The sequence below is a fragment of the Trachurus japonicus genome, chromosome 12, assembly GCF_045865225.1.
Source record: "Trachurus japonicus isolate A0001 chromosome 12, Traja_1.0".
NCBI classification, from domain to species: domain Eukaryota; kingdom Metazoa; phylum Chordata; class Actinopteri; order Carangiformes; family Carangidae; genus Trachurus; species Trachurus japonicus.
The window spans coordinates 2,585,852-2,607,062 of record NC_140918.1 but is presented as its reverse complement, the minus strand read 5'-3'; the positions used below and the strand labels follow the sequence as shown (position 1 = coordinate 2,607,062).

At 40.6% G+C, this 21,211-nt stretch overlaps 3 protein-coding genes across 3 annotated transcripts in view; 1 reads left to right on the top strand and 2 right to left on the bottom strand.

Moving 5' to 3' along the window:
* acads (acyl-CoA dehydrogenase short chain) overlaps window positions 1-3,451 on the bottom strand; it is a 21,055-nt gene extending 17,604 nt beyond the window's left edge. The window contains exon 1 of the mRNA XM_085792589.1: window positions 3,314-3,451. Within this exon, the coding sequence (XP_085648715.1) occupies window positions 3,314-3,341 (28 nt within the window). The 5' untranslated portion in view covers window positions 3,342-3,451. The remainder of the gene's footprint in view (window positions 1-3,313) is intronic.
* Window positions 3,452-4,116: 665 nt separating this feature from the next.
* On the bottom strand, window positions 4,117-8,118 carry crybb1 (crystallin, beta B1). The gene is made up of 6 exons (XM_085792584.1): window positions 7,980-8,118; window positions 7,478-7,621; window positions 6,531-6,649; window positions 6,268-6,400; window positions 5,603-5,745; window positions 4,117-4,512 (listed from the first exon to the last, which is right to left on the bottom strand). Exons 2-6 carry the CDS (start codon window positions 7,598-7,600, stop codon window positions 4,335-4,337), a joined length of 696 nt encoding a protein of 231 aa, XP_085648710.1. The 5' UTR covers window positions 7,601-7,621; window positions 7,980-8,118; the 3' UTR covers window positions 4,117-4,334.
* A 6,929-nt stretch (window positions 8,119-15,047) lies between these two features.
* Window positions 15,048-17,783, top strand: cryba4 (crystallin, beta A4). The gene is made up of 6 exons (XM_085792585.1): window positions 15,048-15,207; window positions 15,882-15,925; window positions 16,295-16,413; window positions 16,882-17,023; window positions 17,169-17,311; window positions 17,529-17,783. The coding sequence occupies exons 2-6, from the start codon at window positions 15,887-15,889 to the stop codon at window positions 17,674-17,676; spliced, it is 591 nt and encodes a 196-aa protein (XP_085648711.1). The 5' UTR covers window positions 15,048-15,207; window positions 15,882-15,886; the 3' UTR covers window positions 17,677-17,783.
* The last annotated feature ends 3,428 nt before the right edge of the window (window positions 17,784-21,211 follow it).

Sequence of the window (21,211 nt, the reverse complement as noted above, 5' to 3'; positions counted from 1 at the left end):
GTCTGTAACAAAAAGACACACCAAAAAACATCCAAATACCCCCATGCTGCTCGTATGTAATGTCCGTCTTGTATTGAAGCCCCGAAATGCGAAATTGTCCCGAAAAAAATTAAATAAGTCTATATTTCAAGCTTGTTTGTAGCAGAAGCTTCTCAAAGCTCCTCTTCCCGGTTCGTCATATTTGGACAAACTGGGAAGAAGACAGACCCTGGTTCGTCCAAATTTGACGAACCAGGAAGAGAAGCTTCCGCTACAAAACAAGCTTGAAACAGTAGCCATGTTTCCAACCAAAGTGATTCGAATTACTGGGAAATGCGCATTCAAAGAAATTCGAATCATGTGTGTTTCCATCTACGGACTTTGCACCCCCCCCCCTCCCGGCCGGACGGACGGACGGACGGTCTGATTTGAACACATTAGCGCGATTTAGCGCATATGTTTATTACCGTCATAACGCGACCCGTGTGTGTGTGTGTGTGTGAGAGAGAGAGAGAGAGTTGCGCCGCCCCAGACTTTATTAATGATAAACGCTGGATTCGCTGGTTGATAAGTTTGGTTTTTACTGAGGAGGAACTATGAAGAACTGTGCAGTCATCACATATGAAGGTGTGTGGGGGCTTTTATTTTGCCGTGGCGATGCGCCACAATTAATTAATTGTTGTGTGACAGCGGAAACCCTGATGTTGTCTTGTGAGTGAACTGCAAACACGGGAGCAGACGGGGTGAAAGTGCGCTACGTCACACTTGATTCGCATACAGCTGTTTCCATCCCATTCGAATCAACCAAAACCCGGCCATAGCAGCGTATTTCATTTTGTGCGAATCAGGGGATTTTAATGCGAATCACGGCGTTTCCATCATCATTTTCCGATGCGATACATCTCGATGCGCATCTAAACAGCTGATGGAAACGCACCTATAGACTTATTTAATTATTTTCGGGACAATTTCTCATGTTGGGGCTTCAATACAAGACGGACATTACATACGAGCAGCATGGAGGTATTTGGATGTTTTTTGGTGTGTCTTTTTGTTACGAAGACAGTTGGTATCCATTTGCAACCGTTATATGGACAGTATGCACTGCTATGCCGAGACCCCCTGAAATTTCAATTTTGGGTGAACTATCCTTTTAACAGCATCCTCACATGACTACACAGAAAGAAACTGAGAGATAAACGATAGACTCCCATCACTCTGACAAGTCTGTGCACTGTTGTTGTGCTCGTTATATGATGCTTATACGCCACTAAAAGTCAAATATCTAAAATATTCTGCAGGGAAAATAAACAAATATTCACTTTTTTTTAATCTTAAATCAAACTCAAATTGATGCAAAAGTTTGGTCTCTACTTACATAGTTTGCCCGTATAAAGATGTAGGCTAAATAAATACAACCCAACATAGTCATCCTCCATAATCTTTCTTTAGTTTTTATGAAGCTAAGAAATAGAAACCTGTAATTGCAGCGTGCGGCCTCCTGGCAGCTCACACAGTTTGCAGATAGTTTTAGTTTTTTTTTTTTTTTTTGGAGCAGCTAAGAGTCTTTCTATTCTTATTTTAGATTTTGAGGTCTGTTTTGGATCATTGTCCCGCTGCAGAGTCCAGCCTCCCTTCACTGACATGATGACTGAGTGCAGGACGTTTTCTTCTCCTATGTGTAGTGGGATTCACTCTCTCTCTCTCTCCTCTGTTTCCTGCACTTTTACAACTGAACTGAGCACCAACTACACAGCACATCACAAACACTTTATCTAGGTTTGTTTCTAGTAGTTTTTACTTTACGTACAGTGGCATCAGGCAAACGTTTGTCCCCCACTGGTTTAAAATTAATGTGAACACTTCATCAAGTGGAAGATGAAATGATCTCCAAAAGACATAAAGTTAAACATGATATCGATCGCAAAGATTCCTAAATACCGTCACTTTCCAAAAAAAGATTATGTATGAACCGTGTCGGTAAAGGTAAATGCTCAGATACTGGTCCATTTACCTAATAGGGCTGGGACGATATGCTTTTCTCCCAATTCGATTCTTCTACGATTTTTTTAACATTTATCTGCACACAAATACTGTAGGAGCCTATAACATACTCCATTATAAAGTGAACTTAAACCCTTTTCAAAACCTGGACTCTCTGTATGTAAAAAAGCCTAACAAATGCACATTGCACAATATTTAAAAAAAATTCAACAACAAAAAAAAAAATCGATTTTTGAAAAAAAAAATCAATTTAAAAATCGTCAAAAAAGATATTGCGATATTTAGTTAAACATGAAACACTCTTTTATCAGTGTATTATTTTAGTTTTCTACAGTTTCAGAGTGAAAAAGGGAAACAAAGCAGCAGCAGCAAAAGAATGGGAAACTTGAGCTCTCAGAGAACTTTGACCAAGGTATCAGACAAGAGATTTACTATTTACACACTGTGATAGTAGCTAGTAGCCCCCCCTTTGGAAAATAACTATGCAGGGGGCCCAAACCTTTGCTGAGGGACCTTTTCCTCTTATTTCTGTCGTTTTGAAAATGTAAAATATATGTGTAAATGGAAAAGGAATGGGAATGTGTCATCTGTAACTTTATGCCTTTTAGAGATCATTTCATCTTCCACTTTCTGAACTGTTTACATCAACAGAGATTAAAGTTTAAACCAGGGGTGAACAAACACTTTTGCATAACACTGTCTAAATGTTAAATACGGTACTTCTTTATTTCAGTTGCCATGTTATTTTGCACTACCTCTCCTCTCCTGGGTCATTGAATGCAGCACCAGTTCACTCGTGTTATGTAGGTGAAAGGTCATGGACTCCATCAGTCACCTTCTCCCTCAGTGAGAAGGTTTTAAAACACCATAACAGGTTTTAAATGCGGGTGAAACTATCAAACAACCTGTTACCGTGACTGTCCTCAACCGGAAATCAGTCGGTAACAGTTAAAAGTTGTCAGCTTCCCCGGCTAACGATGCTAATTAGCGACTTAGCCTGGGAGCTAACTGTCAGAAACTTGTTTGCTATTTTATATAGACGTAGGCTATATATCACCGCGTTTGTAACTTCACATAACAGAAGTTGGTTCTTATTAAGTTTTTACAGTCCAGTGAAGTCGTCAGTGGAAAAAAATGATGAATATAACAACGGAATAAGTTTGTTTCCTCATATTCTACCCGGCTAGCAGGCTAAGCTAACCGCTGCTCTGCTGTGTTTTCAATGGACGTTATCGAGCTACTTTGAGGTTAGCATGGGGCTCCACGGTGAAGCAGCGTTTCTTTTTCTAATCTTATACAGTTGTTCTCGTCTTCCCCCGCAGGGACTCACCTCTTCTTGCTTTAAAAAGCGCCGCCATGGTTCCTTCCTCTCGGTTTGATGTGAGACCCTCCACCGGCTGCTAGTGCTAGCTTTACCTTAGCTGTTATGAAGCAGGCTGCTGCCTTCACGGGCTGTCGGAATTCAAAAACGTTCAACTCGATACTCAAATAATATCAAATATTTAGTATTAATAAATCCAAATTATTAAATTTAGACACTCGCCACCTCTTTGTAGTGTATTTTATGATGTTTTGCTGTAACATTTTCGTTCTATCTACATACAAAAGCACAGTTATTAATTTATTATACAACCGTAGATCATGAGTGAAGGAGATTTCAAGGACCCGCGAAGGCAGCACGTGACCCTACATGATGTGAACTTTGCTATGTCAGGTATGTACTCTTTATTTATTAATTAATGCATAATAAAGTACACATTTTATACGTTTTACTTGCACTTCACTATTTTTTTGTTTTATCATTTTGCCACTGTTTGTTTGAATTAGTTGTTTCAGGGCTTTAATTTGTTTTTGAGTAAGTTCTATAGGTCATTTACAGATTTTTGTGGGTTTTGTGTAAATATAGGCTGTATCCCATAAGAGACTGTATCTCATATGGACTTAAATATACACAAAATATAGTAACTATGGTTAATTTTAGGTTTAAGAAGAGATATTTAAAAGTTAGGCTTGTGAATTCAAGTGATATTTCTGACTTTGGAGATAAAAAATAAACAAAAAGTCAAGTAGTTCACAATAAAACACCTTTTTTTCTTTCTGTGCAGTGAATAAAGGTAATCCAGCCAGGTGAGGTTTCAGGTTTTTCACAACATGTTTATTGTTTAGCACCATAAAAAGTCAGTTAAGGTTGTCCGGTGTTGTTGTTTGCTCTCAATCTGTCTTTTCCTTCGGGATGGAGCGACGATGGTGGAGATTTTTTAGGAAAGGAGTGGAGAGATGGGGCTCATTTGGAGAAGTAAAAAGCTGCGAGGGCTGCACGGCTACGGCAGCACCCGGCCTGCAGGTGGCGTTCACTTGCTGGCGGAGGTGAAGGTGAAGCATCCTCTCTGGTGGAACTGCATGTCCCTGATACGACGCATGGACTGGATCTGGGGCTGGAAGGCGCAGAAGTCGTTGTAGTGTCTGTAGTCACCGCACTCGAACAGGTACTGGTAGCCTCTGTATCCGGGGTACTGGTAACCCACCCAGCTGAGGGACACACGGAGAGGAGAGGAGAGGAGAGGAGGAAGGGTTAATGCTGTGTATTATTGATATATTATGACCTGGATAATGATCAGTGAGGTTCAAGAGATCTTTCAGGAGCTTTCTAGTGCTAATTGATAAGGTGCTATTGGTATTTTAGGAGGTTATCAATTGCAAATGGAGGTCAAAGAGCTTCAACAACATCTAGTGATAACTGAGGACAGTATATATGAGCTCTACAGGAAGACCCAAAGCCACAGCTGTCATTTGAAGACCTCAATGGATGCTCTAAAGCAGGGATGTCAAACTCAATTTAGTTCAGGGGCCACAAACAGCACAATTTAATCTCAAGTGGGCCGGACCTGTAAAATAATAGCATAATAACCTTTAAATATATTTTAAAAATTGAAATTTTCCTCTGTTTTAGTATATGTTTACAGTTACTGAACTATCCTTTTACAAAACATATTATGAACCACCTGAAATTTCTTGATAAAAATATGTGCAATTTCAAATTTTCACACTTGACAAATTCATCCTGAGGGCCAGATTGGACCCTCTGCAGGGCCGGTTCTGGCCCACGGGCCGCATGTTTGACACCCTTGCTCTAAAGGTTCGTTTTCCCAGTTATGAAGATACGAAGAGAAAAACTCCAGACTAAAAAATACACGTTTGTCAGGAAACAAAACAAACAGCATTCAAGTCAGCGATGAGCGTTGAGCGTTGAGCCTCGTGATGACATGTCATACTACTTCTACATGAACAACTACATTGTCGTGGAGCTCCACCGGCCCCCGAGCCTCCTCTGCAGCCGTGTCTGAGACAATATTTGCAGTACAGACAGAGCAGAGTCTCCTCTTCACTTCAGTTAGCCAAGCTACATGTGGGAAAATGAGCAGGCAGGTTTTTTTTTTGGTTTTTTTTCTCGCAGGCTGTGTGACAAGCCGCTCATAAACACACACACCTACGACGACGACAACGAGTCTTCACCCTCCACTGAATCCATTCATCCTGGAGCTGTGAGCAGCTGCAGCTAATGGAGTGTGTTGTCGGTGTGTGTGTGTCGTTGTGTGTGTCGGTGTGTGTGTGTACTCACGCTCCTCCTGGCACCCTCACGCTGCCCACTCTGTCGCAGAAGCCGTGCGCCCACAGGGTGGGCACATCATCCTCCTGGATCTCCATCTTGTTGCCCTTGAAGTCGGAGAGCTCGTACAGGCAGATCTTGTGCTCCATGCTGTCCTGCAAGGGGCAAAGCAGGCAACAAGAGTTAGTCTTTGTGTCACACTACTAACTTAATTAGTTAATTGCATTAGTTAATGATTTGTTATATTCCTATTTTGGTGTGTTATTTCTGTAATCGTGCCGTAGCTCTGTCTGGTCTGATTTAGATCCAGACTGAAACATCTCAACAACAACTGGATGAGCTGCTGAATCCTAATCACTAGCAAACATCTAAAAGTAAAGTAAAGTAAAGTAAAGTAAAGTTGACTCCAGAGCTGAAGGATATTTGATCAGAAAAGTAATCAGGAACTATGTTGATAACTAATTCATCTTTTTGAGTTGTTTTTCAGGCAGAACTGCCAAGAATATAATGAAGTTCTTAAATGTGAAGCTTGTTAATGTGCCGAAAATTTCTCACAGCAAGTCTTTAGGCTCTGTTGTTGTTCATATTTAGCTCTAAATAACCTGCAATTTTATCCATAATGTTATAAATATTCCCTAGTTGTAATAATCACTCATATTATTATGATGACAGTGTACCATGCGGACGGGCCTGAGGGACATGAGGCAGTCGCTGCGGTAGGAGTTGCTCCAGGTATCCCAGCGAGGATACTCTCCCTTCTCCAGGATGAACATCTCCCCACGGAAGTTAGTCTGCTCAAAGGCGACAAAGCTGGAGAGGGGGGGCCGCCGGGCACAGGGGGGGCACAGGGGGGGAGAAGAGGAGGGGAGAGAAGAATTAGAGGAGAGGTAACAGAGAGAAACACAACAAGTGAATCATGGTTTGTAATGTGTCCACTTACGGGCCGCACTCCACAATGATACTACGCACTCTATCCATGCCACGGTCACACACGTTCATACACTCATTCTGGACCTCGATCATCCTGCCCTGGAAGTTCTCCTGGTCGAACATCATGATCTGCACGGAGGAGACGGAGGAGAACGCGTTACTACAGCAACAACAGCAGCAACAGCAGCAGTTACAGCTCATCACAACAGTCAGAGCAGCATGCAGCTATAAAACCAGACACACAACTGTCTGTGTTTGAGCAGCAGCATCTGTTACATGCACACACACACTGTATAAATATTTAGTTTGAATATGAATGACTCAATTCTTTTCCAAACATAAAGTAGATTAATGTGAGATCCATCACAGTCAACTGATGCACCCAAAATAAAGAGCACAATACTATACTGTATATACCACTCTAGAAATGACACAGTGTGGTAGGCTACTGTTGCTGTATTTACACCTGAACAGCACTGTTTGCACTCATTTCACTCCAACTAAATTACATCTAATTAGCAATACATTTAATAAAATGTAAAAAAACAACAACACACATTTAAATGACTCAATTCTTTCCAAACATAAAGTACTGTAGATCAATGTTAAATCCATCACAGTCAACTAATGCACCCGAAATAGAGAGCACAACACTATAGACCACTCTGGAAATGACACAGTGTGGTACTGTTGCTGTATTTACACTGTTTGCACTCATTTCACTCAAACTAAATTTAATCTAATTGGCAATACATATGTAAAAAACACACATTTAAAGGGACTGTGGGGTTTTGTTCTGCAGAAATCAGCCATACTTGGTCCGTTCTGTAATATCCAAACACCACTAAACCCCACTGAATATCTCAAATTATCTGTTTTCATTGTAATTTGGCTGAACTGGACTGACCCTTTAAATAAAAACAGTGTGTAACGAACGCTGCACACAGTGTGACTCACTCTGTAGGATCCCATGCCGGGCTCTCCGGTCTTGGTGGCCTTGCTGGAGGCGGCGGGAGCGGGGGCTCCCTTGTCCTTGGCATCGGTGCCCTGGCTGGAGGCGGACTTGGCAGTCTGAGACATGGTGAGGGGCTTCAGGAGAGTCTGGGTGAGAGATGGAGAGATGGAGAGGAAGACAAGACAAGGGGGTGAACAGAAATAGAGGTGTAAATGGAAGTGACAGAATCCCAGAGGAGAGGAGGAAAGAGGGAAGGAGACGTGGAGGTTCGGTGTGAACGTTGTCAGAGGCCTGAAGGCATTAGACAGACAGGTATTGTGTGTTTTTTGGGATTTGGTGGTCTGCTGTTTAATGTGGGAGGCTCATTGGGGCCCTGGATGTCTGCTTGGGTCTTTCCCCAGGCTGAGGGTGGTTTTCCTGGGTGTGTAGGGCAGGGATGGGGCCCTGTGCTCTGGATGGATGGATGGATGATGTGTGGTGGTGTCAGTGTCTGTGTGTCCTTACCTGCGTTAGTATAGCTTGCAGTGCCGTGTGAGGGAGGCTGGCTCGTGCTGGTCTCTTCAACACTCGACCCAGGCTTTTATACTCTGGCAAAGGCCAAACGTAGAGGCTCACAGCACAATAGAAAGCCTCTCGTCATCACTGTTGGCCCGCGCCAAAGCCACCGGGTCATCGCATAGCCCAGAAACGCCGCCGGCCCCACTGGGCTGCCTGTAAGCGTTTTACTGTCAAAGGAAACCACTGACCAAGGCATTTTCTGCCATGTGTTGGGCTGCAGCGGCTGCGGGCTATAGTTCCATGTAGAGAGCAGGAATGCAGAGGTCCAGAGGGCACAAAGAGGTAATCCTCTCTCTGTCACCTACACACACAAATATACAACTCATTTTAACAGCTTTGGGCCCAAAAAATAAAATAAAATAAAAATATTCCTTCATCTGAACTGTCAGTCACTCACATCAAAGAAAATGTCACACATCTTTACATCAATAATATTTAAAAGTTTGTTTTATTTAGTCATTTAAAAGATAAACAACAATGATTCATTGGAGTTATAGTTGCTAATCAATATCACTCTATAAATGACACAAGGTGGCACTGCTGCTGTATGGAGCAAGTCATTTATTCATCACTTCAATAAAACTATTTATTTGAGTTTTAGTTGCTCCGGGATGCTAAGCTATTAGCTATATTAGATTTTTTTTTTTAATAGTTTTATTAATCTAATTTATAATTATTTGCTTGCTTGGTTCTTGACAAAAGAAAACACTCTATTAAAAGTCACATTTTTATCATCAATTCCTGCCTATTCCTAAGCTAGGCTATATTAGCATTGGATTTCAGTTTGCTAATCATCAACAGCACTAGGCTATATGCAGCTTTAATTAACCCCAGGATCATTAAAATATCAATCTGTTAACTTAATAGTTTAACATTCTGGTAAAATCACCATTTAAAAAATAAAATAAAATAAAATAAAAACTTAGTAAAAAGGGAGCAAAGTCCCTCGACAAGCTAACGAGTTAGCTTGTGAATGCTCCAACATTATCTCGTTGTTTTAAACAATGACAATAAACTATTGAAATGGAATTGAATTGGTTCTCGACAAGACAATTATTTCATACACTTGATTGATTTTTATCATCAATTCCTGGCTCGTCTATGCTCGTAACTAGCGCAGCTAATAAGCTACATTAGCATGATCCGCCATTTTGGATTTCAGTTTGCTAATTAGTAAAAGCAGCTTTAAATAAACCCATCAACATCAGGATCCTGTAAATATAAGTCTGTTTACTTGATAGTTCAACATTTTGGGCAATACATGATCTTTTTGAAAATAAAAACTTAGTAAAGTCTCTAGACGAGCTAACGAGCTAGCTAACTAGCTTGTTAGCTAACAAACATTGAGTGGCTACAGACCTGCTAACCTCACTGTGATGACAGGAATCATAACATAACACAACTCCCACTAAAGTCACAGATAGATCTCCTGTATTAATGAAATGCAATGTAATTTATAGAGTAGGCTAATATTGATGTAAAATAAGATTATATGTTATAGACATTATGTTAGCCTTATTAATTTTTCATATTATATTAACTGTTTGAGTTTTTCATCGACAGCACCGATGTGTATGAGAATCCCTCCTCCCCGTCCCTTTCCCCCTCCCCAATGTTGATGATGATGGTGGTGATAATTCTGGGATTACATCTGGATTATGTCTGGATTATATCACCCCAGATGTGGTTATTTCCACCATGGGATCTGGATTAAACTGTGTTTGATATGTGCAGATTAGGTGAGAACTGATCCGGCTGCAGCGTAGCCTAATCTGTGCCGGCGCTGTTGGGCTGGACATCAAACCTCCAGATATCGGCAAAAAAATCTGGAATAAACACAAATTAAAACCAGAAATACAGGCTTTATACGTCAGATTATTAAATAAAGAGTGAGATAATCACAGAAATAGCTCCTTTTTTTGTTTTTTAAACAAGCAGAAACAGTGTGTTTGTTTAGTTTCTTGGGGACTATTTTCAGTGGATGAATCCATATTTGCTGCTCTGGGGAGCGTTTTGAGCATTTGTGGTAATGAAGGCTCATTTGTTTTAAATGGTTTTTGGACAAAAACAACAAACCCTGATGGCTCGGAGCGATAGAGTGGGATTTATTGATGTTAAGAAAAGCAGAATATGATCTTGATGTTACTTTAGATCTAAGCAGGGCCGTTGCTAGGAATTCTGGGCCCCCTTAAAGAATACTAAAGTGGGCCCCTCCCCCTAACTTCTCCTTTTTTATTTCTTAGACTACGTATGTATTATCGTTTTTTATTTAGCCTTCTTTGTTTTGATGCTAGTGCAGCATTACACTGCAAAAACTCAAGTATCTTAGCAAGAATATTTATCTTATTTCTAGTCAAAATGTCATTTCTAGTCAAAACAAATCTCATTCTACTTAAAATAAGACACATCATATTAAAAGTAGCTTGTTTTTAGACACTTTTTTACTTCTTTCAAGCTGATTTTCACTTGGAATAAGATAAAAAAATCTGATAGTGGAGCAATTTTTTCTTCCTTATTACAAGCACAAAAAACTTACTTTCACTGGCAGATTTTTCTATTTATTGTGAATTTAAGTGAAAATGATCTAAAAACAAGTTAATTTTTAGGTAATGAGTCTTATTTTAAGTGGAAAGAGATTAGTTTTGACTAGAAATGAGACATTTGGACAAGAAATAAGACAAATATTCTTGGAAAGATGTTGAGTTTTTACAGTGTACTATGAGTATTAGTCAGAGTCTTACGCAGAATAAATCAGTCATACAAAGATTAGACTACTGGGGTTTTTTATGGGCCCCACTGGGCGCTGCCAGGCCCCTAGAATGATCATCACCTTTCTCCGGCCCTGGATCTAAGTGTTATTTTGATATATTAAAAAAAATGAAATATCTCAATTTAACTTGTTTTCTTACTGTGCACGTTCAGGACGGAGGCGTCTAATATCGATCTGAAACATATTATTGACCTGTTGACCTTTCGTCTGCTTCCACTGACACAAAACCTGCAGGTCACATTTACATCTCTCAGATGGAAGAAACCTATTGATCTGTGACATTGCTGATCAATCCAGCCGCTCATCAGCAGCTGCGTCTATACATCAGGAGTCATTACGGCCTCTCAGACAGTTGTTAAAAACGATCTCTTTAACGCTGCTGCTGCTGCTGTTTAATCATCACAGCTCGTCGTCTTCCTGCTACGTCCTTAAAACCCCAGATCTGTGAGACAGGCCGTCTTCTCTCATCTGACAACAAGGAAACATAGTATTGATTTTCCCCGACCCCGCGACCTTTACAAACCTCTGATATCAATGGGTGAAGCCTGATTATTCTGTGTGGTGACAGCTATACAGACCAATTATCCACCCAGGAGAGAGAACAAACAGTTCAGTCTTATGAAAGTGGACTTTATGGTTTATTTTTTTTAAAGAAGTGACCATTTAAACAGCGATGAACACAGATGAAATGTGTGTGTTGTGGTAGGCTACGTGAGTGTTTGAAGTGGTGTGTGTTATCTCTGAAACACAGATTCTCTGTCTAAATTCCTGTGGACTCACAGGAAATGGAGCTGTTATTCTGTTATTTAGAAAGTCCTGCTGCTGCCTGCCCAGTGCCTCTGCTCTGCTGTTTACAAGTGGCTGATTATGTAAGCAGTCACACACACACACACTCACACACACTCTCTCTCTCTCTCACACACACACACACGGGCTGAAGATGCTGTGTTATACTCTACAGCCCCCCTGTTTAAACCCTGCTGCTTTCATCTTTTATAATGTGTGATGAGGACAATTACACATGACTTTCATTTTGAAAACTGGATGCAATAAGAGAAGACGTTCATAATAATAAAACATGTGAAGTGCTGACATGATTGTGTAATAATCCAACCAGATATTCCACTAAAAAAGAGAAAAAAAAACAACATTTCCTCACATTCAGAGCGAGAGCAGAAACAGACTCGGTCTCTGAGGATTCGTAGCTACTTGTGAAGCTGTGTGTGTGTGAAGCGTTGGGCTAGTGTTTCTTATCACACAGTCATCAGACGCAGTATTAATGTAGTACAGCGAGCGCCAGGGGAAGTACTTCTACACCAACATGTCTCCATGAATAACTTCCTCTCTGCTGTTTATATTCCTGCTCGTACGCTTACACATCGTGTTTCATAAACGTTCACTATCTGCACAGAGAATCGCTTCTCCACTGACACACACACACACACACACACACACACCTGAGCAGGTGAGACAAGACATACATAACATATATATACTTCTATTCTATTATATGCTTCTATTATCACCCCACAATATCACAGGCCATTGTCTGTCTGTATCTGTGCTTATTTTACTACACTGCAAAAATTCAAATTGTCTTATTTCTCGTCAAAATGTCATTTCTAGTCAAAATAAATCTCATTATACTCAAAATAAGACTCATCACATTTAAAAAGTAGCTTGTTTTTAGACACTTTTTTTTTACGTTTTTCAAGCAGATTTTCCACTTGAAATAAGCAGAAAAATCTGATAGTGGAGCAAGTTTTTCTTTCTTATTACAAGCACAAAAAACTTGCTTTAACTGGCAGATTTTTCTACTTATTTCAATTGAAAATTAGTTTGAAACAAGTGAAAATGATCTAAAAACAAGTTCATTTTTAGGTGATGAGTCTCATTTTAAGTGGAAAGAGATTAGTTTTGACTAGAAATGAGACATTTTGACAAGAAATAAGACAAATATTCTTGGAAAGATTTTGAGTTTTTGCAGTGTATCGTTGATGTCTGTGTCCACTTTTATGTTATATGTGTGTGTGGTAAATGTATGTTGAATGTTAATTTGCACATTTGGAGTTTGGGGAAACGTAATTTCGATCCCCTGTGTAATTGACAGTTACATAGTGTGATTGACAATAACAAAGTTCACTAACAAGACAGTAAATCATTAGAGATCTTAGGGTTAGGTTTAGCTGCTCATGGAACAGATATTATCCTATATGTTAATTATAATTGAATATTTTATTATCACATATTTACATTCTCTGGATGTCTACGCAGTGAAATGTGTAGGCTATTAAATATTACATAATATCTACATGATGGACTTCATATGGACTCACATGTTCTGACTGTAGATTTCACTAAAACAATGTGAAAATTGTGTTTGTGTTTTGTTTTTTTCCTCATTAGTCCCTAATTGACTCTTCCCACTCAACAGATATATAATATCAATACATATTGACAGTCTATGGGATGGACATACAATATAAGCATACATAAATTAACACACATATATTTGTATGGGTTTCATAGATAAGGGTTTGATTTTTTTTTTTTAAACATATTGGTTTTTGTATTCATACAACAATTTAAACATGTGGCAGTAATGAAAATAATAACACTGCAAAAACTCAAAATCTTTCCAAGAATATTTGTCTCATTTCTAGTCAAAACTAATCTCGATTAAAATTACTTCAAAATTAACTTGTTTTTAGATCATTTTCACTTGTTTCAAACTAATTTTCACTTTAAATAAGTAGAAAAATCTGCCAGTGAAAGGAAGTTTTTTGTGCTTGTAATAAGAAAGAAAAACTTGCTCCACTATCAGATTTTTCTACTTATTTCAAGTGAAAAAATGCTTGAAAGAAGTAAAAAGTGTCTAAAAACAAGCTACTTTTTAATGACTAGAAATTACATTTTGACGAGAAATAAGACAAATATTCTTGGTAAGATTTTGATTTTTTGCAGTGAATGAATAAGTGTTAGATTTTATTTTGAAAGTCTGACTCAGTGTCTGTCCATCCAAAACTTGTTTTTGTGCAAACAAAGACCTTTCCTGATGTTACTCAACAGTGTTCAATAATGAGTGAATATTTGTGTTGCTTTATTATAGTTTCATATTAATTATCTAGATTCTTACTTAGAAAAGTTTTTTTTATTTGACATTTTATATGTTCATGTATAATGTGATGGTTTTGTTAAAGACGATGATGAGTTCACTGTCGCTCTGTACATTCAAGTCACTTTCTGGCTGCGTCTTGGTCCCGGTGTCTTTGACCCCCCAGTGTCTCCTCAGCTGGTCTCTTATATTAGTTTTTTTTGTATTCATACAACAATTTAAACATGTGGCAGTAATGAAAATAATAATGAATAGGCTAAGTGTTAGATTTTATTTTGAAAGTCCTAGTCAGTGTCCATCCAAAACATGTTTTTGTGCAAACAAAGATCTTTCCTGATGTTACTCAATAATGAGTGAATATTTGTGTTGTTTTATATTAATTATCTAGATTCTTACTTTGTAAATGTGTTTGGAAAAGTTTTTTTTTATTTGACGTTTAGTATGTTCATGTATAATGTGATGGTTTTGTTAAAGACGATGATGAGTTCACTGTCGCTCTGTACATTCAAGTCACTTTCTGGCTGCTTCTTGGTCCCGGTGTCTTTGACCCCCCAGTGTCTCCTCAGCTGGTCTCTTATATTAGTTTTTTTATATTCATACAACAATTTAAACATGTGGCAGTAAAAATAATAATGATAAGTGTTAGATTTTATTTTGAAAGTCTGAGCCAGTGTCCATCCAAAACATGTTTTTGTGCAAACAGAGATGTTTCCTGATGTTACTCAACAGTGTGTTCAATAATGAGTGAATATTTGTGTTGTTTTATTATAGTTTTATATTAATTATCTAGATTCTTACTTTGTAAATGTGTTTAGAATTTTTTTTTTTTATTTGACGTTCATGTATAATGTGATGGTTTTGTCTCATGACACATTCTTTATTATAATAATACATCAAAAACATGGACTATTCATTCAGGTAAAGACGATGATGAGTTCACTGTCGCTCTGTACATTCAAGTTACTTTCTGGCTGTGTCTTGGACCCCCCCCCCCCAGTGTCTCCTCAGCTGGTCTCTTATATTCCAGTGAGTCCAGGACGTCCACTGCCCCTCGCTGCCGCTGCACGGTGGTGGTGGTGGTGGTGATGATGATGATAATGTGGTGTCTGCACTTCTGCCCCGGCCACAGATTAACCACGCTTTTGTCGGGGGGGACAAAGACAAGCCCCTCCCTCGCTGCTGAGCCGGGGCTTTCAGCATGGCCCCTTGCCAGGGGAGGCTTTAAAAGGGTGGGGGCGCGTGGCTCCTCTCACTCTCACGGCAGGACATCCCAAGGGCATCTAACCAAGGTGAGTCCCCCTGTCCCTAACCCAGCCAGCACCAGACTCACACTCAACCCCCCCAAAGCAGCGCAGCCAGCCGGGCAGCAGCAGCAGCAGCAGCAGCAGCAGCGATGATGGGGGAGGAAATGGGCAGAGAGACAGATAAACAGATAGAAATAGAGATTGGCTCTTCATTTTTGAGTAGGAACTATAAATACATTAGAATATAATACACATTAGCTGCTTTTTTATACACTTTATGCCTCTTGCACCGACTATTTGTCATTTTTTTAAGTGTCTGTCTATACAAATGTCTGTTTTTAGATTGCGCCTCTTCTCAGCTCTTATATTTGTTTAGTTTTTTATCTGGGAACTGTGTACAAGTTTCGTTCTATCATGCCTAACATGAAGTGGGAAGGACAATAAATGACTTTGAACTTTGTAAATAGATGCTTTCAGTAGAGGAATGATGCGTTCAGGCTCATTCCAGCGCAGCGTCCAGGCCTCATTGTTGCTGGAGCTTTCTCTCTCTCGTTTTTGGACACACACCATTGGACGGGATCTCCTTTTGTTTACCCAGAACAACACTGTGATGTGTGGTGTGGGTTTAAACTTTTCACATGTGTGTGTTTGTGTCTCTCATCTGCTGGCTTCTATCTATCTAACTGTGTTATGTTTTTCCTCTCTTTCTCTTCTACCAGACAAAATGACTCACCACTGCACCAAGTTCTCCGGCCACTGGAAGGTGAGTGTGTGTGTGTGTGCAGAATAGATGGAGGAACAGATTCATACATCACCCTGCTGGAGGTCCCTTCCACACACACACACACACACATAGACACACACACACACACTGAGACGCCACCGGCTGCTGCTCTCAGACAGGAAGCAGCTCCATTCATCACCAGCTCCTCTGGGGAGGGAGCAGCAGATCTGAGACCAGTGGTTCTCAACCTGTTCCAACTCATTAACCGCCTTAAAACCACATCCATCAGACTTTAACTCTTCCTGCTGCTAAGCTAAAGATAAAAAAACCCAACAACAACAACATGTCCATGCATTATAGTCGAGTCCTTATTGACCATACCACCATTTTGTTGTATATTTTGTTCAGATCATTGTCTTCGACGAGGAGTGCTTCCAGGGCCGTCGCCATGAGTTCACCTCCGAGTGCTGCAACGTGATGGAGTTCGGCTTCGAGACCGTTCGCTCCCTGAGAGTGGAGAGCGGAGCGTGAGTCAACAACACACACACACACACACACACACACACACACACACTGAGTGCACACTGCAAGAATATTTGTCTTATTTCTTGTCAAAAATGTCTCATTTCTAGTCAAAACTAAACTATTTCCACTTAATATAAGACTCATCACCTTAAAAATTAACTTGTTTTTAGATAATTTTCACTTGTTTCAAACACATTTTCACTCGAAATAAGTAGAAAAATCTGCCAGTGAAGCAATAAGAAAGAAAAACTTGCCCCACTATCAGATTATTTTAAGTGAAAATCTGCTTGAAAGAAGTAAAAAGTGTCTAAAAACAATCTGCTTGAGTCTTATTTTAAGTAGAATGAGATTTGTTTGGACTGGAAATAAGACAAATATTCTTTTTTGCAGTGCAGTTTACAGTAACATGTTGTGCACTGTGCAGTAGGATGATGGGATGTCTAACAGGTGTTGTGTTCACTGTCCCTCAGCTGGGTGGGTTACGAGCACGCCTCCTACCAGGGGCAGCAGTTCGTGCTGGAGAGGGGCGAGTACCCCCAGTGTGATGCCTTCGGCGGCAGCAACGCCTATCACATTGAGAGGATGACCTCCTTCAGACCCATCGCCTGTGCCGTGAGTCCTCGTTCCTTTCCCTCCTCCTCTTTCCCTCCTCCTCTTTCCCTCCATCCATCCTCCTCTCTGGACTTGACCGACTGGAAAAACAACTGACATGCATTGTGTTTGCTGTGTTTTTCTTTCTTTTTTTCGCCCCCTGCAGAACCACAGAGAGTGTCGTATGACTATCTTCGAGCGTGAGAACTTCCTGGGCCGTAAGGGCGAGCTCAGTGACGACTATCCCTCCCTCCAGGCCATGGGCTGGTGCAACAATGAAGTTGGCTCTCTCAGGGTCCAGTCTGGAGCGTGAGTCTTACTCCATGTTTTTCTATTATTATTATTTCCCACTTGACTATTCCTATTCCTTTTTTTTTTTTTTTCTTTTCTAGCTTCCCTTCAGCAGAGCTAAAATAATCCTGGTCAGACTTTCACAACAACAGCCTGCATGTTGCAACATCTCATGTCCTCTTCCCCTCTTCTCTCTCCTTCTCTCTCTCTCTCTGTGTGTGTGATTTCTCAACAGATTCGTGTGCTACCAGTACCCTGGTTATCGTGGATACCAGTATATCATGGAGTGTGATCGTCACTGTGGGGAGTACAAACACTTCAGGGAGTTTGGCTCCCACTGCCAGACCCCTCAGATCCAGTCCATCCGCCGTATTCAGCAGTAACAGCCTACTACTCCCCACTCTCCCTTCTCCCATGTGACCCTTCACCAACTCACCCTTGCTGATTCCCAGTGCTGAATAAAATGTCTTTCTTAAACCTAACCGACTTTTACCATGTATCTGCTTCTCTCATCCCACCAACACACACACAGATAGACACACAGTTGGGTTTTATACACTGAGAATAACTGAAAAAGCATCATATTTCAAAATAAGGTGAACACAGTGTGATTGGTTTCTATCATTTTGGGTTCTGTGTGGTAAAAAAATGAGTCAAACTGCTGCTTCAATGTTCATAAATCCAATAATAGCATAAGCAGAATGAGGATGTTTACTTTGTAATGTAATACTCTGCTAAAAACAAACATCTACTGATCGCCATGGGGGTTTGTGCACGTGTTACACCACTACACGACTATATTAATTGATTAATCAAGGAATTAATCAGCGTATCAATGGAAAAATATCAATGTTGGAGACTTAAATGCATCGTTTCAGCCCCAAACCAAAGACTTAAGTACAGACTCTGCTCTGAGCCGAGCCGTCTGACGTCTCAATTGTTGTTATTATACAACACATAATAACATGAATCAGCTGTTTGAGGGATTCCTTGGTCTCTGAGTGAGACAAAAGATCCAGAAACGTACTGGATTTTTATATTTATCAACAGAGTTTTAGATCGATAGGTTCATGGTCGGAGGGAGAACTGGGACGTTTTCCCTTCGTTTCATCTTTTAATAGGCAATAATTGTAAGATTGATGATAAACTTCACAACAGCAGCTTATTTCATTTGTCAAAAGAAGAAGTGCGTCCGGTGTTTGTGCAGTTTTTTAACTTGGAAATGTTTTGCATTCACGGTGTGTGTCTGTGTGACTGTCACCTATTGTGTCTCTGTGATGCAAACGACTCACTATAATTAGATTTTGGGGTTTTAACGGCTTCGTGTCATGAGGAGGAGATGATGTTATATAAAGACTTTGATGCAAACAGACCATAAAATGGAAACTTCTGCTTTTCTTAGGAGCCAAATATTTGACCCGGGGGCCCCTCTGTTTGCCTTCCACTGCCACACGCTGCCCTGCTAAAAACCTGCAGACCCCACCCACCCCCACCACCACCCCTACCCCCACCCCGGGCCTCTGCAGCAGTGGGGGCATGATGCATGTCATGATGATGGGGAACTGGAGCATTACCAGTGGCGGCCAGGAAACGGCACTGCATGTCCACAGAGACGGCTCAGCCCAGCAGCAGCTCACCCGGCTCGGCTCGGTTCAGCTCAGCAGCAGCATCCTAAACAGACAGTAGACAACTCCATTAGTAAACAGCCTATTTATTATGATTGGCGGCTGCTGCTGCTGCGTTACCGTGCAGATCAGTGGTGTAGTCTAATTTGTTTCAGTGGGTATAGCTGCTTTTATGGTCACACCTGTAACACATGGATTATAGATAGTTTTGTTGTAGGCAAGGCAAGGCAGCTTTATTTATTCAGCGCATTTCATATCAAGTGGCAACTCAATGTGCTTTACATAAAAACAAAACATATATACATAGAAATAATAAAAATTAGACTAAAACAGAGCATAAAATATGAGTTTGCAGCATGAAATATTGATTTATATTAAAAACAATTCCAAGATTAGGATTTAAAGTTCTTTAAAAGAGCTCACATGAAAACATAAATGTTTTTAACCTGGGTTTAAAGAGTTGGGTCTGATTTCAGTTCTGCTGGTAGACCAAATTTGTAGTGAGTATACTGAAATATTAATGCATTTTCAGTGGGTATACAGAGTAGCTATACCTGAGTATCACACAGACTACTACTACTACACCACCACTGGTGCAGATGCAGATGTGAAATACAAACAGTGACAGGCCCAGGGTTCCTACACATTTGAAATATCCAAATGCCATACTTTTTCCAGACCCTAATTTGTGATATTTAAGTGAATAGATGTGCATAATATTTAAAAAAGCATGCAATTCATCTTGTTTTCATTCTGAATGTGTATGCCATTATGCAACCAAATAATTTCCAGGTGATTGTAGCTAAGTACAATAGCACATACAAAATAGTTAACCCAAATAACTTCAGATAAGACCAAAACAAGATAAGATAAAAAAATATATATATATTTTCCATACTTTTCCAGACCTGGAAATGTATAAAATCAAATCCCATACTTGCATAGGAACCCTGCAGGCCTCACTGTGTCAGTGTGTGTGTGCATGTATGTGCATCCTGCAGCTTTCACTCCTAAATTACCACAACTGTCCAAAATAATTGCTCCAAATTTGGAAAAAAACGTGCATTTCCTCATGATGATGAAACCAGGGCAATAACAAGGTTTCAAGGCTAAAGTTCTGTTGCAATGCGCCATGTTGTTGTAGCCTAGTAAACACGTTAAATAAGAGACACACACGCACAAAAAAGGGCAGAATATTGTGTGTGTACAGTCAGTGTGTGTGTGTCGACACCCGGCGGCGTGGTCCAGCCCCGGCCAAACAATGACCCGCTCCGTGTTTTACAAGCCTCTCCCCGCCGCAGTGGGAGGAAGTTGAACCACAAAGCAGCAGCGAGCACGGAGAAACACCGAAAAAACACACACATACACGGACACACAAACAGAAGAGACTGACACACACATACACAACAACCAGACGGTGGTGGTGGACCCGATGCTGAAACGAAACATGTGCCATCATCATCATACCCGAGCTGGAAACCGAGCAGCTTGATCGGGAAAAGAAGAGGAAGGACGGAGGAGGAGCGGACGTAGACGGACGCGTTAGCCGGACAAGGGCTCCCCTAGAGCGGATAGCAGCGGTGACAGGACCCGCTGACTGCCGGAGCAACAGTCTGCTCCCCCCCTACCCGATATATAGCTACTCACTTCCGGAGGGGAAGAGAAGAGCAGCATCAACACGGACTCTGTTGATTTTTATTTTTATTTTTTTTTAACAGTAATCGGTACCACCAGCACCGGTTCAGCTTTTAAACTTACAGCGGAGAGGAGGAGGAAAAGTTACCGCTGAGTTGAGCTCCATCTCCCCGCTCCTCCTCCCCTCCATTCCACCACCATCAGCCCGCAGTCAGTAGCTCTGTGCTGGGTTACTGCAGGCGAGGAGGGTCGGTCGGTAACGTTATTATTATCGGTCCCCTCGGGGGTAACTTAACTCACTCACCCCAAGCAAAAGCAAAAGCAGCAGCAATGGATTATTCTTCTTCTTTTTTTCTTCATTATTATGATTATTATCTGAGATTTTATCATTATTTTTGACACACGTAGGCTACGTACAGAACGAGAGAGAGAGAAGCCAGTTCAGTTCAGTTGACTGACTCAGTAGCAGTTGCAGCAGCCGTTGGTAGTTTATCAAGTCTGAAACCGAGGCAAAACCAGTTGTTTGTCGGTGCCAGCCGGTGATTGTGGGTCCGTTAGCGTCAAAATAACCCAAACACACTAAAAAACATAATGGACGTGGTGTGTTATTTTAGTTTAATCGTTAAATTCCCCACCAACACCCCCCTCGCGCGCACCG

Bases quoted from the DNA above. Each gene is read 5' to 3' on its own strand.
- crybb1 (XM_085792584.1), bottom strand. From the start codon at position 7,600: ATGTCTCAGACTGCCAAGTCCGCCTCCAGCCAGGGCACCGATGCCAAG. The intron at 6,401-6,530 runs GTAAGTGGACAC...CCCCCTCTCCAG, and splicing joins ATCATTGTGGAGTGCGGCCC to CTTTGTCGCCTTTGAGCAGA. The intron at 4,513-5,602 runs GTGAGTACACAC...TGTGTCCCTCAG, and splicing joins GTGAGGGTGCCAGGAGGAGC to CTGGGTGGGTTACCAGTACC.
- cryba4 (XM_085792585.1), top strand. From the start codon at position 15,887: ATGACTCACCACTGCACCAAGTTCTCCGGCCACTGGAAG. The intron at 15,926-16,294 runs GTGAGTGTGTGT...TATTTTGTTCAG, and splicing joins AGTTCTCCGGCCACTGGAAG to ATCATTGTCTTCGACGAGGA. The intron at 16,414-16,881 runs GTGAGTCAACAA...ACTGTCCCTCAG, and splicing joins CTGAGAGTGGAGAGCGGAGC to CTGGGTGGGTTACGAGCACG.